The sequence below is a fragment of the Pseudonaja textilis genome, chromosome 7 (assembly GCF_049901715.1).
Source record: "Pseudonaja textilis isolate UNSWEBS1 chromosome 7, rPseTex1.2, whole genome shotgun sequence".
Taxonomy (NCBI): Eukaryota; Metazoa; Chordata; class Lepidosauria; order Squamata; family Elapidae; genus Pseudonaja; species Pseudonaja textilis.
This window is the reverse complement of record NC_141996.1, coordinates 1,552,398-1,569,514: the sequence shown is the minus strand read 5'-3', so window position 1 is coordinate 1,569,514 and position 17,117 is coordinate 1,552,398. Positions and strand designations below refer to the sequence as shown.

Genomic DNA, 17,117 nt, shown 5'->3' with positions numbered 1-17,117 from the left:
AAGGAATTCATCTTGGTGCAAATGCTCTCAGGGTACATAAAAGAAAAAATACATTTATCAAGAGTCCAGAATCATCAGGTACAACACTTAATAATAGTCATAGGGTGCAATAAGACATCAAGTCCTACTAGGAAACAGCTGCTTTAAAAGATTCCCAAAGCTTGACTGCACCATCCAATGATTTATGATTATCCAATGATTATTATTGCTTATAAGAGATCAATCTTTATACCCGATTTTATCTGTATTGTTTGTATATTATTAGCAAAATATATAAACAAGATTATGATCGCTGCAGTGTCTTGCGGGGGGTCATACAATCCCCTTTTTACTACCTTCTGATAAGCAAAGCCAGATGCACTTAAAAACCCTGTTGCTAACTTAACAACTGAAGTGATTCACAACAACGCCGGCAAGAAAGATGGCAAAACGGGGCCCAACTCACTTATAAAACGACTCGCTTAGCAACAGAAATCTGAGGCTCAGTTGGGATCCCAAGTTGAGGAATGCCAGTAAGCCTCCCAACAACCTTGCAAGGTAGGCCAGGCTGCTCGATTAAAAACACCGACCGAACCACTTCGCAGGCTGGGGTTTGCAGTAACACACACCGAACGCGTGTTGTTGAAGTAATCCCTTTTTCTGAGTTTACGCAATACACCCAAACCCAGGGGTGGGGGAACCAAACGAAAAGCTAAACGTTAACCCTGACCCAGATTTGCCTGTTTGGACCAACGTCTCCGCTGACGTTAGCCTGACCAGGTTGAGCGGGTGTCTTGTGGATGCAGCAACCTGAAATTACAACCGGTTTTGGTCCCCATAAAAAAAAAAGATGTTGAGAATTTGGAGAGGTTCGGAGACAAGCAACTATGATCAAAGCCCTGGAGAATAAAACATATGAAGAGCCATTGTAGGATTAGGGTTTGGGTAAATTCTAGAGAAAAGAAGAATTAGGAGTGACCTGATAGCACTATTCCAAGGACCAGAGGTGACATGATGGCATCTTTCCAGTATTTGAGGGGCTGCCCCAAAGAAGAGGCAGTCAAGCTATTCTCCAAAGCCCCCTGAAGAGGCAGGAGAAGAAGCAACGGGTGGAAACTCATCGAGGAGAGAAGCAACCTGGAATTAAGGAGGAATTTCCTAAGAGGGAGGACAATGAACCAGTGGGTGCTCCAACACTGGAGGTTTTTAAGAAGAGATTGAGACAGCCACTTGTGTGAAATGATTGTCTCCTTCTTGAGCAGGGGGTCGGAGTAGATGACCTCGGAGGTCTCTTCTGGTACTTGGTTATCAGGTAGGTCTAGTTTGATGAAAAGAAGGACCAGGGGTGACATGATAGCAGCCTTCCAATATTTGAAGGGCTGCCCCAAAGAAGAGGAAGGGGGTCAACCTATTGTCCAAAGCCCCTGAAGGCAGAACAAGAAGCAACTAAGGGAAACTGATCCAGGAGTAGAAGCAACCTGGAATTAAGAAGAAACTCCCAGACAATGAGGACAACTAACCAGTGGAACTCCTTGCCACTGGAAGCTGTGGGTGCTCCATCACTGGAGGTTTTTAAGGAGACAGTCACTTATCTGGAAAGGTATAATATGGAAGGTCCTCCTGCTTGAGCAGGGGGCTGGACTACAAGACCTCCAAGGCCCCTTCCAGCTCATTCATTCTATTCCAAACCCCAGTATGTGATGGGAGAGGACTACATAAGCCATAATCCACACCCACCCCGGTTGTGGGGGGGCCAGGCAAGCTTGGGGGAGGAGATGGGGATTGTAATACCACGCTGGAAAGAGCCCCAACTTGGGCAAAGTCAGTGAAATGAATGAATTAATGGGGGGGGGGGAAAGACTTAATTAAAACTTTTTGTTAAAAAAAAAAGGAATGGGGGAGGCAAACCATAGAGCGTGGAGTCCTCCCGTGGCTAGAAAGACCCCCGCGCCTTTTTTTTTTTCCCTCTCTCCAACCCCAGCAGGAGGGAGGACGGCGGTTCCGACTCCGGCTTCAGCCCCGGCCGATCGGCACGACGGGCGGCCTTCCTTCCTCGGGCTCCTTTCGCCGGTCCAGCGAACCGCGATTCCCTCACGGTTTCTCTCACGATGGTTCCCCCCGGTAGCCATGGCAACCCGCCCGCCAGGAAAACTCCACTTCCCAGGCTACACCGCGCGCGGGCACAGCTTCCTATAGGGCGGCGCTTCCCCGTCCCGGCGTCCTTTGCGCGGGCCTCTCCCCGTTCGGCCAATCGGCGGCGAACAGGTCGCGAAGCGGGGGGCGGGGAAAAAGGAGGAGTCAAGATGGCGGCGAAAGGCGGCGGCGCGGGAAGCGGAGGCGGCGGCGGAGCCAACAAGAACGGGATCCTGGACAAGGTAGCGGCTCGGCCGGGAGGTTCCTCGGCGTCCGGGGGCGTTCCCCCTCCGGGACGAGGCAGCGAGGGCGGCCGGGGTGAAGGCCTCCCCAGCCCGGTTCTCCTCAGCAGCGTCTCCCCACCCCGGGCAGGCCGGCCTGGCTGTCCACGTCGGCCCGGGAGCTGAGGGCGCCGCGTTGCCTCAGGAGAGACACAGAGAGAGAGAGAGAGAGAGAGAGAGAAAGCGCGGGGACTACAACTCCCAGAATCCTCATCCGCCCGTCTGGGATACAGGGGTGGGGGAGGGAGGGAGGGAGAGAGATGCTCGTCGTTGATTGGCTAGCTGGGAATCCCTAAGAATCCGCATTCACACGTGTTGACCCCTGGGATCCTGCAGGGAGAGAGCAGTTTTACCTCAACTTAGCTTTTTATCTCGTATATATTGAATATTGCACCTATTTTTTTTAATTGATGCGTGTGTCTGCATGCATACCTGCTGCTGATTTGTTGAAATTGACGTTTGTGCTGGTAAGTGCAGGTAGTCCTCGACTTGCGACCGTCGAGTGACCGAAATGACAGGGACGTGGGTGAAAGTGGCTTGTGACCGTTTGTCACCCTTAACGGGCCGTTGAAGCAGGTGGTCAAAAATCAGATGCATGCTGTGTACTTACGACATTTGTAGTATCCCCAGGGTCACGTCATGTGATCAGAATTGGGACGCTTGGCAACTGACTCGTCTTTGTGACGGTTGCAGAGTCCCGAGGTCATGTGATCCAATCTTCTGGCAAGCAGGGAAGCCAGATTCACTTAACAACCGTGTGGCTAACTGAACAGCTGCAAGGACCCCATAGTTTTACCCTTTTAACTTAGTGTTTTACCTTGTATGTTGTATTGTGCCCAAACCTTCTGACAAGCAGGGAAGCCAGATTCACTTAACAACCGTGTGGCTAACTGAACAGCTGCAAGGACCCCGTAGTTTTACCCTTTTAACTTAGTGTTTTATCTTGTATGTTGTACACGGTGGTTTTTTTGTTTTAATTTATGTGTAGGTATGCATGTATATTTGCTGATGTTTTGTTGAAATTGATATTTGTGCTGGTAGTCCACAACTTGAAAGAGTTCATTTAGTGACCAAAATGACAGTGATATGTACAAAAGACCACACCTAGAGTAGTGCATCCAGTTTTGGTCACCACACCATAAATAAAGATGTTGAGACTCTAGAAAAAGTGCAGAGAAGAGCAACCAGGATGATTTAGGGGACTGGAGGCTAAAACATATGATAGTTGCAGGAACTGGGTTTGGCTGGTCTAGGGAAGAGAAGGACCAGGGGAGATAGGAGAGCAGTCTTCCAATGTTTGAAGGAGGGGCTGCCCCAGAGAGGAGGGGGTCAAGCTATTTTCCAAAGCTCCTGGAGGCCAGACAAGAAATAATGGATGGAAACTGATCAAGGAGATATTCAACCTGGAAGTAAGGAGAAATTTTGTGATGGTGAGAACAATCAGCCAATGGAACAGAGGTTGCCTTTGGAAGTTGTGGGAGCTTCATCCCTGGAGGCTTTCAAGAAGAGACAGGATTCCCATCTGTCAGAAATGGTGTAGGGTCTCCTGCTTGTGCAGGGGGTTGGACTAGATGACCTACAAGGTCCCTTCCAACTCTGATTATCTGTTATCTGTTAGAAGTGACTTAAGATCGTTTTTCACACTTACGACACGTCACAGCATCCCCATCGTCACGTGATCAAAATTCAGACACTTGGCAACTCGCCTTTATGATGGTCCCAGGGTATTTTGGACTCCATTGTGGTCATAAGTTGAGGACTACCTGTATTTCAAAGTCTAAAGTACTGTGTCAAATCCTCACTCTTTTGCTGTGCTTATTTATTCTCCCTGTTGTCCTCTGGTCTCATTTCAATTTCACAGGCAGATTTCCTCACCCTGTGCAGCTTTCCTTGCATTGAAAGCAAAAATAAAATCATTTTTCACTTAATAGTCCTGCCCAGACATTGGTTATTGGACCTTAAGAAACAAGCTCTTCTTTGTTACTATAAGTCTTAGAGGAGGAAAGCGTTTTACAGCAGCAATGCCTTTACTGCTTTCTTTTTCCTTACTTCTGTGTTGAGAATAAAAACACACGCCGTTTCAGCTCTTGTCTTAGAGGACATTCTGGTCCATAAGCAAGTTTACTGTCTGATTTGATTTTTTTTTTTTAAAAAAAAAGGTTAGAATTAAGTTGTCATAGTTGAAATTTTTTTAGACATGGCCGTTGGGTTTCAGAAGGGATGATGTGTCTTTCTTTGAAGCTAGCAACAGGAAGTCAAGCGATAGGAAGAACGCCAAAAATGAGAAGGAGGTGAGGTTTCGTTAGACATTAATAGTTCTTTGCTTGACTCCAGCAGGCTGTGTTCCTATACAGGTAGTGCCTGGCTTAACGACCACAATTGGTTCCGTCGCTAAGCAAGATGGTTCTTAAGACTCTAGAAAAATACAGAGAAGAGCAACCAGGATGATTAGGGGAGTGGAGACTAAGGCATATGAAGAACGGTTACAGGAACTGGGCCTGGCTGGTCTAGAGAAGAGGAGGACCAGGGGAGGCAGGAGAGCAGCCTTCCAAAATTTGAGGGAGGGGCTGCCCCAGAGAGGAGGAGGAAGGGGTCAAGCTATTCTCCCAAGGACCCAAAGGCCAGACAAGGAACAATGGAAACTGATCAAGGAGAGATTCAACCTAGAAACTTTGTCAGAAATGGTGTAGGGTCCGCTGCTTGGGTTGGGGGGGGTTGGACTAGATGACTTACAAGGTCCCTTCTGATTATCTGTTATCTGAGTTTTGCCCCGTTCTATGACTTTTCTTGCCACCATTGTTAAGTGAATCACTGGAGTTCTTAAGTTAGTCGCATGGTTATTCGGTGACTCTGGCTTCCCCACTGAGTTTGCCAGGAAAAGGGTCGCAAATGGAGATCAGTGACTCTGGGACAAGGCGACCATCCTAAATACGAACCAGTTGCCAAGCGTCCGATCCCATGTCCAGTGGGATGCTGCAACGGACGTAAGTGTGAAAAACAGCCCTAAGTCGATTTTTTTTTTTTAGTGATGTAGCTTCAAATGGTCTCTAAAAGCACGGGGCCGGGGCTCCCCGTATCTAGTAGCTCCCCAAAGTTAGAATTAAAGCGTCCCTGGGCAGCCTTTGTCCAGCTTCTGAACTTGTTTTAGTCAGGTGCTGTTACGGGGTTCAAGACCCCCGTGGCTTTTGCATGAGGAGATGCTAGAAACTTGGCATTTTGGCAAAATTGGAGCAGGTCTCATCTTAGCATTGGGATTAGATCCTCCGTGCTACGTAGCCTATCGGACAGCAAGGGATCATAACGTACTTTCAGGATGGGGAGAATGCTTTTAAGTCTTCCACGAACAATCTTTTTCGTGTCTTTTGAGGGTCTTCCCTGGGTAGTTTGGCATTGGGGTGTGTGTGTGTGTGTGTGAGAGAGAGAGAGAGAGAGAGAGAGAGAGATCCACCTCATTGCCATATGGTTTTAATGAAGATAATAAGAGCTTTGGGTGAATATTGGGTGAAATTATCACCGAGGAAGTATGTTTAATGCTTGAATTTAAATATAGCTTATTATTTAGGATTAGAGATAATACAGTCCACCTTTCCTCCGGGGCCTCAAGATGAGGTACATAGCACCTTCCTCAACATATACGTGTCCTCAATTTACGAACCACAATTTATGTTGCCGAGCAAGGCGGTTAAGTGAAATTTTGCCTCATTTTACGACATTTCTTGCCACAACCGTTAAGGGAATCGCTACAGGGGTGAAGTTTTTCGTATGGTTGTTAAGTGAATCTGGCTTCCCCGATGGGGAATTTGGATTGACTTAACGACCGTGTTGCTAACTCAATCACAGCACAGTTTCACTTAACAGCTGTGGCGCGACAAGTTGTAAAACAGAGCGAAATGTCTCACTTAACCACAGAAATGTTGGTCTCAATTGTGGTTGTAAGTCAAGGGCTAACTGTTAATCTCTGGTCTTGGCCTGCAGCAAGGAGCATGAATAAATTGCTTTGTTTGCACAATAGAACTAGTGATTAATTTAAGAATAATGCACTCGGTAAATCTAATTTTGGAGTGCACAGTGCCTCCTGAATGATCGCCCGGGCAGGATTCTCCAAAGGTGTTTGCTTACTTTGTGGCCAAGCTTGTCATTTGAAACATAAGCCCAATATAATCATTACTGTTGGGTCTTTACTGTGTTGAGAAATATTATAAATATTGTGTTCTCAGGTTATTCGCATGAACTTTCTACTAAGCAATCTCCCTTCTCAGAACAAGCCTTTTTTCCCCCCTTTCATGTGCTTTTATTAAACAATAATAATTGTGACAATAGCGCATACCTCTCCGCGTCATACTGATGAAAACAGATTTACGGTCAATACTGCAGGTAGCACCTGGCCATGGGTGAATCTGGAACTTAATATCAGGGACAAAAAAAAACATTAATTTCATTTATTAAATTAGGTGTGGCCGTCTGCCTGCTTAGACTCTGGGCAGCTTAGAAAATAGCAAAAGCGATAGAAGCAAACAAACGCACAAGCCCAAATTAAAATAACCGGAGCAATAAATCTTGATCATCAGATCTACCAACAAACTGGGTCAAAAGAGAGAAGCTCACTTTAGCAATACTCTTGGAACAAGGGGTTGAATTAGATGACCTCTGAGGTGTCTTCCAGCCCTGGATTGCTGTGCTCTTTCAAACACGTTAAATCTAGGCCTTATTTAGGTCTTATGGCACGGATGGGCAACTCTGGCAATTTTATAACCTGTGGACTTCAACTCCCAGAATCCCTCAGGCTGCTGGCTCAGGAATCCTGGGAGTTAGTCCACAAGTCCTAAAGTGGCAGAGTTGCCCATCCCTGTATTATGGGCTGACTGGTGGAACCCTACAAAAGTGAACCTCATTACTTTCTCTTGGGCCGATGGCTGCCCCTCGGGATTCCTGAAAGAACGCCTTTCCTTTTCCTCAAATTAAAATAAATAAATAAGCATTGTTGAAAGCTTGCATGTTTAATTCAGTTGTGCTGACGATGCGCTTTGTACAAAAGCGAATTCTGGAGGCCTTTGTCATTTCCAAACTCTGATGTAACCCCTAGGAAGACCCAGGGTGTCTTTTCACCAGCATAAATCTGAAAGTCACAACTGGCTCCAGAGTAGAGCCTTGTCAAGACAAAACAACAGTCTTCACACAACCTACTGAGCCTAATTCAGTTGTTTTCATTTAATTTGATGGGAATCCAACATGGGGCAGAAGTAAGGGGGCATTTGCCATCTTCTCCACCACCCACCCCACCCAAAAAATTGGTTTCTAACCCCTTAAATTTCTTTCTAAACCCCTGAATTTGTTTCTAAACTTTTTTTTTTTGCCTCTCAGTGGAAAATCGACGACAAACCCGTGAAAGTGGACAAATGGGACGGGTCAGCGGTGAAGAATTCGCTGGATGATTCCGCCAAAAAGGTAAAAAAAAACCAACTTCCTATCTTTTGGAATAGAGGATGGGCTCCTCCCCCCAGTTCTGGTGTCTTTCCTATTAATTCCTCCCCCCCCCATTCTTGTTTTGGGGCCGGTCAGCACGGAATATGATTCTCTAGTGTCTGTGCGTCCCTCTGCATTGCTTAAGGCCCTTTTCTCCTCAAGCTGTTGACCTGCCTCCCTGATAATCCCCCCAACACAACAAGCAAACCCTACTCCCTTCTGACACTGATGGTGTTACATAGTTGGGTCATGAAATGTCTACAGGAAAACAACCCCACTCAGAGAACACCAAGGACCCCCACAGTCCTTCCTCTTCCCTTTCTCCACTTCCTCATTCTCTCCCTCCACTCCACACCTCCCATTCCTTTATAACACGGAAGATGCCACCCAGTTGGGTGAGGAAACGTCTGTAAGAAAACAACCCAGCTTAGAGTCTACTTAAGGACCTCATAGTCCTCCCCCCACCCCCCGCTTCCTCCTCCGCACACTTCGGGCACTGATGATGTTCCCCAGTTGGGTCATGAAACATCTGCAAGAAAACCATGCAGCTCAGAGTCCTCCTCCCTGCAAACCCCAGTCCCTCCCATCCAGCACCGATGATGTTCCCCAGTTGGGCCACGAAATACTTGTAAGAAAACCACCAACAAGCACACAGAGCACACTAAGGACCTCGTAGTCCTGCTCCCCCTCCTCCTCCTCCTCCTCTCTGCAAAGCCCCCTAGCACTGATGATGTTCCCCAGTTGGGTCTACGAAACGCCTGCAAGAAAACCACCCAGCTCAGAGAGCACCAAGCGTCTCCACCCCCCCACACACACACACACATTTCAACCCCGAACCCCCGAGGTTCTCTCCTTCTCGTCGAGCCCCTTCCTTCCCTTGGAGGATGCAGGCCCTGGGCTAACCTGGGCCCTTCTTTCCGCTTCCCAGGTCCTTTTGGAAAAGTATAAATACGTAGAGAACTTCTGCTTGATCGACGGGCGCCTTATCATCTGCACCATCTCCTGCCTCTTCGCCATCGTGGCTTTAATATGGGATTACCTTCACCCCTTCCCGGAATCGAAGCCGGTGCTCGCCGTCTGCGTGGTGTCATATCCTTTCTCCCGCTGCTCCTCGTTTTTGAAGGAGAATTCTCTGCTTTCCATCCATCGCTGGTTCCTTGGTTGGACCACTGGGAAGCCCTAAGCTGAGTTTCCTGGCCGTTTTGTGTGTGTGTGTGTGTGTGTGTGAGAGAGAGAGAGAGAGAGAGGGGTTAGAATAGAATGGAAAGGAAGGGGAGAGGAGAAGAGAGAATAGAATAGAATAGAATAGAATAGAATAGAATAGAATAGAATAGAATAGAATAGAATAGAATAGAATAGAATAGAGTTCTTTATTGGCCAAGTGTGATTGCACACACAAGGAATTTGTCTTGGTGCAAATGCTCTGAGTGTACATAAAAGAAAAGAGACATTTGTCAAGAATCATCAGGTACAACACTTAGTGATAGTAGAATAAAAGAGAATTGGAGAGAATAGAACAGAGCAGAACAGAATAGAATAGGATAGAATAGAAAATAGAATAGAAAATAGAATAGAACAGAATAGAATAGAACAAAATAGAATATAAATATGGAAGATTAGAATAGAAATAGAATAGAATAGAATAGAATAGAATAGAATAGAATAGAATAGAATAGAATAGAATAGAATAGAATAGAATTCTTTATTGGCCAAGTGTGATGGACAAACAAGGAATTTGTCTTGGTTCAGATGCTCTCAGTGTCCACAAAAGAAAAGAGACATTCGTCAAGAACCATCATTAATAATAGTCAGAGTACAATAAGCCATCAAATCATACTAGGAAACAGTCATAAATCATAAATCGTAAGGATACAAGCCACAAAGTCACAGTCATACAGTCACAAGTGGGAGGGGATGGGCGATATGGAGTGTTGAGAAGATTCATAGTGATCGTGCAGGCTTTATAAATAGTTGGACGGTGGATTGATGGAGAGAGGAATAGGTGGATGGATGGAGAGCGAGATGGATGGATGCATGGAACAGCCTCCCTCTCGGCGTTTTGAGTGCTCTCATCACCGGAGGACTTCGAGAAAAGTTTGGCCAGCCATTTATCTGGGATGGTATATAAGGTCTCCTAGTTCGGAGAGAGGTTGGACTAGAAGACCTCCAAAGGTCCCTTAGGATCCTACGGTTCCGGCACCTTTCCTTAACCCCGGCCTTACGTATTTCGTAATGATGGGAATTTTGACCATCTATACCTCATACAAGGAGAAGAGCATCTTTCTGGTAGCGCACCGGAAAGACCCCACGGGAATGGACCCTGACGACATCTGGCAGCTTTCCTCAAGTCTGAAAAGGTAACACACACACACACACACACAGAGACCTCCCCCCCCAGGACTCACCAAAGTCTGGCTTGAAGGACGAGGGTTACGGGGTAGAGAAATCAGGCCAGCTCCCAGAAACCTCCATCGAGAAGAAGGTTAAATGAAAGTTGTCCTGCGCTGACCCTGCCCCCAAAACAGTTCGGATCGCAAACTCAGCAGAAGTCTTCCAATCTCCTCTCCTCTCGACCTACGGTTCAGTGACCGGTCATTAAGCGAGGAGTACCTCTATCACCGGGAGCTCACGAATTGAATTGAATTGAACCCTTTTATTCTTTATTTTTACCTGTTTGTTTTTGTTCTCTTTTTTTTTCTTTATTTTGCTTATTGCTTACTTTAGATTTTATTTTACTTCGCATTTTATGTCATTTGTTATTTTCTGTTTTATTTCGTTTTCTATTTTAATATTTAATGTTATATTTTATTCATTTTTTATTTTAGATTATGTTTTTTTATGTTGTATGATTTTATGTTTTGTATTTTATATTATTTATGTTATGTTATGTTGTATTTTATATTTTGCATTTCTCCAGTGTGCTCTTTCAATTTTTTTCATTTTATAGTTTATTCGTCATTTTACCTTATTTTATCTTATTTTATTTTATGCTGTATTATTTTTTATTTTGCCTTTTTATTTTATTTTATATCTTGCTCATTTTTTATTTTGTCTTTTTTTATGCTATATTGTAGTTTTATTTTGCTTTCTATTTCATATTCCATTGCTTTATGTTACGTGGTTTTGTATTTTAATATTCTATTATTTTATGTTACTGTCAACTCATAAAATATTTCTATGGTCTTTTTAGAGTTGCCAACAGAAAGGGAGTGAGGGGGCATTGCAGCAGTTTGCGCATTCCACAAATGTTTTCAAAGATAGTAACTAGGGGACTGAAGCTTCTGTTGTGCAAAATTCTATCCAGAGAGCCTGATGGATGACTCTGGGCTAGGGAGGTGTCCCATTGGAGGATATGAATTACGATACACCCAGGGGGTGAAGGGCAAACCAGGGTCAAGGGTGACAATGAATTATGTGTCTCAGAGTCGGTTACACCCAGGCAGTGCCGGACATGTTAACTCCCAATAAATCCTTTTGAAGTTTTGGAAGTTTGGCTCGAGACTCAGGGTTTAAATGGGGGGGTAACTGCCGGAATCCTGACAGCTAGACTGTTTTTATAATTTATATTTATTTCATTTCAGTCGATTTTTAGAAAGTGAGCCCCCCCGTTTTCCCCGCTGGATGGTCCTTGACCCCGTCCTCTCTGTTTTCTCCTCCCTTTTTGCAGGTTTGACGACAAATACAGCCTGAAGATGACCTTCATCAGTGGCCGAAGCAAGCAGCAGCCGAGGGAGGCCGAATTCACCCGCTCCATCGCCAAATTCTTCGACAGCAATGGGACCTTAGTAATGGAAACCTTTGAGCCCGAGGTCTCCAAGCTCCACGACAGCCTCCTGATGGAAAAGAAGCTCAAGTAGGCTGCTGGCCACCTTCCCACTTAGATCACGCTGAGCTTTCAAAGTCAATAAAGCAATCGAAGCCACCGCGAGACCCTCCCTTCTTTCTCTCTCCCTTCCTCGGCCCATCCCTCTTTTGAGCAAAAAAAAAGGACTTTAATCCAGCACCGGCCAAGTCCAAAACTCACGGCCTAAGTTTTGGGTTGGTTTGTTTCCCTTTAGACCACCACGGATGTCCAATCTGGAACCGCGTATAAGACTGGTGGACCTCAACGCCTAGAATTCCCCAGCCGTGTGGAATTCTAGACGTTGAAGTCGTCCCCCCCGGTCTTAAAAGTTGCCCAAAGCCGCCAACCTCTTCTTTTAAGATCGATGACCTCGGTGCCGTCAGAGCTTGGCGATTTTCTGGCCTTTTCTGTCCTAACCAAAGTAAGCAAAGCTCATCTGTGTACAAGCATTCCCACCCCCACCTCACTTCCCCTTCCAGCGACTGACGTCGTTCCCTAGTTGGGTCATGAAACGTCCGCCAGAAAATCGCCCGGGTCTAAGAGAGCACCAAGGACCACCACTCCCCTCGCAGTTCGACCCTGAACTGCTATACATTGTTAATTCTTTGGGAACTCGGATTTTTCAAAGCAATTTGGGGAATGAGAAAAGTTGAGCCTCCATTTTTTTTTTGTGGGGGGGGGTGGTGTTAAATTTTATTTTTATTTTTATTTTATTTTAAGATAGCGAAGCCCTAATAAGGCCGTTCTGCGGGCATTGTCAAAACAATCCAAGGCTGAATCGGAACTTGATTTCGACAGGAGAACGACTGCTTAGTTAATTCTGGCTGTGGTTTTCAATTATGTCTGTCGTTGAACCGATTTGTCAAGGTTCAATTTTCTTTTTTTAAAAAGGTCTGTTTTGGGGAGGTGGGATTTGACTTAGAGATTTGAAGATTGCAGGTAGTCCTCAACTTACGACTGCAATTGAGCCCCAAATTTCCTGTTGCTGAGTGAGATATTAAGTGACCCCTGCCCCATTTTACAATCTTTCTTGCCACCGTTGTTAAGTGAATCACTGAAGCTGTTAAGTTAACTTCGACAGTAAATGAACTGTTGTAAGTCGAGGACGGACCTGGCAAAGGAAAAATGTGAAGATTTAAAAAATATTTTCCAACTCTGCATTGTCCCTTTTTTGGTGCATTTTATCCGTGCAGTTAAAAAAAAAAAGAGGTAAAAAACTCTCTTGTTCCTTGCATAAACTGCCATTTTCTAAAAATAGTGTTTTTTTCCTCCCCCCAATAAAAGACAGAAACTTAACATGGCAATTGTGGAATTGTTCGTGAGTGGAATACACAACGTTGTCATTTATTTTTTTGTAGATTGTAATTCTAATTATTTTCACACGCATCCACATAAGGCTGATCTGAGTCACTTGGCAGGGATTTAGAAGAAGTTTCATTCACAGCTTTGTTTAAAGCCCAAAGCTTTAATAAAAACTATAAATGAATTATGTGATTATAAATATTGTAAGAAAAAATAAAAAGAGAGAGAGAGACAATTCAGTGTTGCGGTTAAGGCCTCGGGTCAGAAACCAGAAGGCTATGAGTTCTAATCCCATCTTGGGCCAGAAAGGCGACTGGGCGATTGGGCCAGCCACTTTCTCAGAGCCCTAGGAAGGAGGCAATGGCAAATACCTCTGAAAAAGGTAGTCAAGAAAACTCCAGTCTCTGAGAATCAGACACAATGGAGGGCAAAAATTAAAAAATAATATCACGGAAGAAATTACCAATTTGCAATAGAGGCACGCGTATGTTTTTTTTTTAAGACAATCGCAGTGCAGAACTGGGATATTTTTCATTCCTGCTAGAATGCTTGTTTTGTACTTTCCGTGTTTCGATATTTACACACCACAGTCACGTAGAGAATTGCAGGTGGGGAGCTGCTCTAAAGCAGCCCTTTAAGGAACGCACCTTGAAATAAGCAATAAAAATACCTTGGTGTTTCTTTAAAATGATTACGGACAGCAATTTAGTTATCAATTTGACTCGGAGTTCGGGATCAGTAAAATATTAATAGTCTCCCTCATTAGACCTACCGTCTTTAAAGGATGTCAGAAGGCCGTGAAAAGATGAAACAATGTTAGTGTTACTTTTAAGTTAACGGAAGTGACACTAATCTTTTTATTCCCTTCGGGGTGGGGTCAGCAGATGCATCTCTAACCACTGTGCAATGCTGCTGGCGATGGGCACATCCCTCCCCATCTGTCAGGTGTTTGGGATTCACAGCACGTAACTGTCTGTGTTGTGGTTCATTGGCAGCCTGTCCAGACGGCTGCGGAATCGGACAGTGGGAAGAAAGGTTAGGGAATCTGGAGAGGACTCGGACGAGGGTCCTGCATTTGATGCAGGGATGGGGCCAGGACCATCTGGGAGTGGGATGCTGCCATTGGAGCCTTCGGAGTCTGGCAGCAGTGAGGCAGAGGACCCAGGGGAGCCTGTTCCCAGTGCGCACATGCGCAGAGCTGCTAGAAGGCGAGAGCAGCTGAGAGAAAAGGGGCGATTCGGAAGTAAGGCTGGGAAGTGATTGGCCCCTCCCATAAGACATAAAGGACAGGCAAAGGTGAAGAAACCTTTGCAGGAAGCAAAGTCGTTCGGATTAAACCTGGAAGCTCTGTACTTCGGTTGGGTTGTTTTTTTTCTAGTTCATTGGACACTTCTGTTCTTGGCAGCACTTCACTGGACAGAAAGGTGGGTGCTTATCTCGAGGGACTGTTTGAGAATTCCCTACCAGCTGGGAATGAAAATAATTCCCAGCGTTGCAATAAAACAAGACTTGTTTTTAAAATGAGCGTGTGTTCGTAATTACGGTCTTGGAAGCCTTGGTCAGAACAATCTGCGGAGCTTCTCAGTCATCCAGGTCATGGTTGGCCCAAAGGTGCTTTTGTCAAAATGCAACTGGACTTTTTTTGTTTTTTTCTTCTTCCTTGAAGACGTTTTGCTTCTCATCCAAGAAGCTTCCTTCGGTTCTGACTGAAGAAGCTTCTTGGATGAGTCAGAAGCGAAGGAAGCTTCTTGGATGAGAAGTGAAACGCCTTCAAGGAAAAACAAAGTCCAGTTGCCTTGTGACAAAAGCACCTTTGGGACAACCTGGACGACTGAGAAGACATTTTCTCCAATTCTCCAGATCTTGAAAACTTTCCTCGAAAACCTCCAGCAAATGGAGCACCGCTGTCCACCCCGAGCTTTTGCGATGGGCACTTAGCTGATGACGGCTCCTCGGTGGACCACTCCGGATCCATTGGTTCCCTCCGCAAAACTCTGGGCTCCTGTATTCCTTGCGTTTCCTTGTTTCAGACTTAGAACATAGGGACAACTCTAAAAAGGCCGCACCGGACAAGTGAACTCGCCATCAATCTTTTTGAAATGTTGGGGAGTTGGGCTCAAGACTCGTCTTTTAATCCTGACACAGAATATCAGAGCTGGAAAAAGGGACCTCAGAACAAGTGGTAGGATGCTGACGGTTTAACAAACCGGTTCGGTGAGCGTGCGCATGTCTTAAGGCGCTTGCACTGAAAAATGGAGCGTTTAGAAGCTCGGCTGCCTACCTTCCAAGTCAGCTACGCTAAGTAGAACGGCGAGGTACGTGTGTGTGCGTGTGAAATCAGCTGTGCCGCATGATTGAGATCCGCCGCAAAGCAGAAGATATAGGACGGGGCCAACTTCGATCGTTGGAACAACCGGTTCGAACTTGAAACCGGCCGCATCCCACCACTGCCTTGGAGGTCTTCTGTCTAGTCCAACCCCCACCACACACACCCGCTTGACGACTAGACTGTTTCAGACAGGCAGCTGTCCAGTCTCTTCTTCACTTCCTCCAGACGAGCTTCCTTGGATCCTACCAGTTGTCCTGTGAACAGCCCAGGAGATACAGAACATCTTGTCCCCTTCTGGGTTTGATTTTGGTTTGAAGTGGCAACATCTCCTAATTAAAAATAATAACAACCCCAGAAGTCTTGATCTTCTATTGATGTAAGGTTCCAGAGATAGAAAACTGGCTATGAATCCTTTCCTTCCTTCCTTCCTTCCTTCCTTCCTTCCTTCCTTCCTTCCTTCTTTCCTTCCTTCCTTCCATTATTCCTTCCTTCCATCCATCCATCCATCCATCTATATCATATCATTATCTATCTATCTATCTATCTATCTATCTATCTATCTATCTATCCATCCATCCATCCATCCATCCATCTATAGCTATCTATATATCATATATCATATATCTTTATCCATCCATCCATCCATATCTGTCTGTCTGTCCGTCTCTATCTCTTTCTATCTTTCTATCTATCTTCTATCTATCTCATTTATCTATCATCTATCTATCTATCTATTGATCTATCTATCATCTATCTCATCTATCTATCTCATCTATCTATCTATATCGATCTATCTATCAATCTATCTATCGATCTATCTATTGATCTATCTATCATCTATCTCATTTATCTATCTCATTTATCTATCATCTATCTATCTATCTATCTATCTATCATCTATCTCTTTCTATCTATCTTCTATCTGTCTATCTCATTTATCTATCATCTATCTATCATCTATTTATCTCATCTTATCTATCTATCTATCTATCTATCCTATCTATCTATCCATCTATCTATCTGATCTATCATCTATCTAATTTATCTATCTCATCTTATCTATCTTCTATCTATCTATCTCATCTATCTATCATCAATCTATCTATCTCATCTATCTCTATCATGATCTATCATCTATCATCTCATTATCTATCTCTATCTATCTATCTATCTATCTATCTATATCTCATCTATCTATCTATCTTATCTATCTATCTATCTATCTATCTATCTATCCATCCATCCATCCATCCATCCATCCATCATCCATCCATCCATCCATCTATCCATCCATCCATCCATCTATCCATCTATAGCTATCTATATATCATATCATAATCTATCTATCTATCTATCTATCCATCCATCCATCCATCCATCCATCCATCTATCCATCCATCCATCCATCTATAGCTATCTATATATCTATCATTATCTATCTATCTATCTATCTATCTATCTATCTATCTATCTTATCTATCTATCTATCTATCTATCTCATCTATCTCATTTATCTATCATCTATCTATCTCATCTATCTATCACAATCTATCTATCTATCTCATCTATCTATTGATCTATCTATCTATCTATCTATCTATCATCTCATTTATCTGTCTCTCTAACCTTTCCCAGAAATCCCCCGCTTGATTTATTTTTAAACTTCTCTTGCCCCTCGGGGTGCCTCCCTCCACTTTCCGCCCACCCCAGCTGGGCCTGGAAAACATCTTCTTGGGCCTCTAGTTCCCCAACGAGCCGCAGACGGGTGTGAAAAAAGGAAGCCGCT

At 44.6% G+C, this 17,117-nt stretch overlaps 2 protein-coding genes across 6 annotated transcripts in view; one reads left to right on the top strand and one right to left on the bottom strand.

The window, feature by feature from the left end:
• Positions 1–2,148, bottom strand: part of XRRA1 (X-ray radiation resistance associated 1) — a 44,055-nt gene extending 41,907 nt beyond the window's left edge. For 3 of the 4 annotated variants that reach the window (XR_015744386.1, XM_087937796.1, XM_087937798.1), the window contains exon 1: positions 1,888–2,148. The gene's annotated coding sequence lies outside the window, so the exon portion shown is untranslated. The remainder of the gene's footprint in view (positions 1–1,887) is intronic. The other variant, XM_087937799.1, reaches the window with a different exon arrangement.
• Positions 2,088–11,778, top strand: SPCS2 (signal peptidase complex subunit 2). Of its 2 annotated transcripts, none has more exons than XM_087937801.1 (5): positions 2,088–2,354; positions 7,755–7,838; positions 8,785–8,945; positions 10,079–10,213; positions 11,524–11,778. In XM_087937801.1, the coding sequence occupies exons 1-5, from the start codon at positions 2,088–2,090 to the stop codon at positions 11,711–11,713; spliced, it is 837 nt and encodes a 278-aa protein (XP_087793927.1). In that variant the 3' UTR covers positions 11,714–11,778. The 2 variants fall into 2 exon arrangements, with proteins under 2 accessions (XP_087793927.1, XP_087793928.1); XM_087937802.1 differs by having other exon boundaries at positions 2,274–2,860.
• Positions 11,779–17,117: the final 5,339 nt, after the last annotated feature.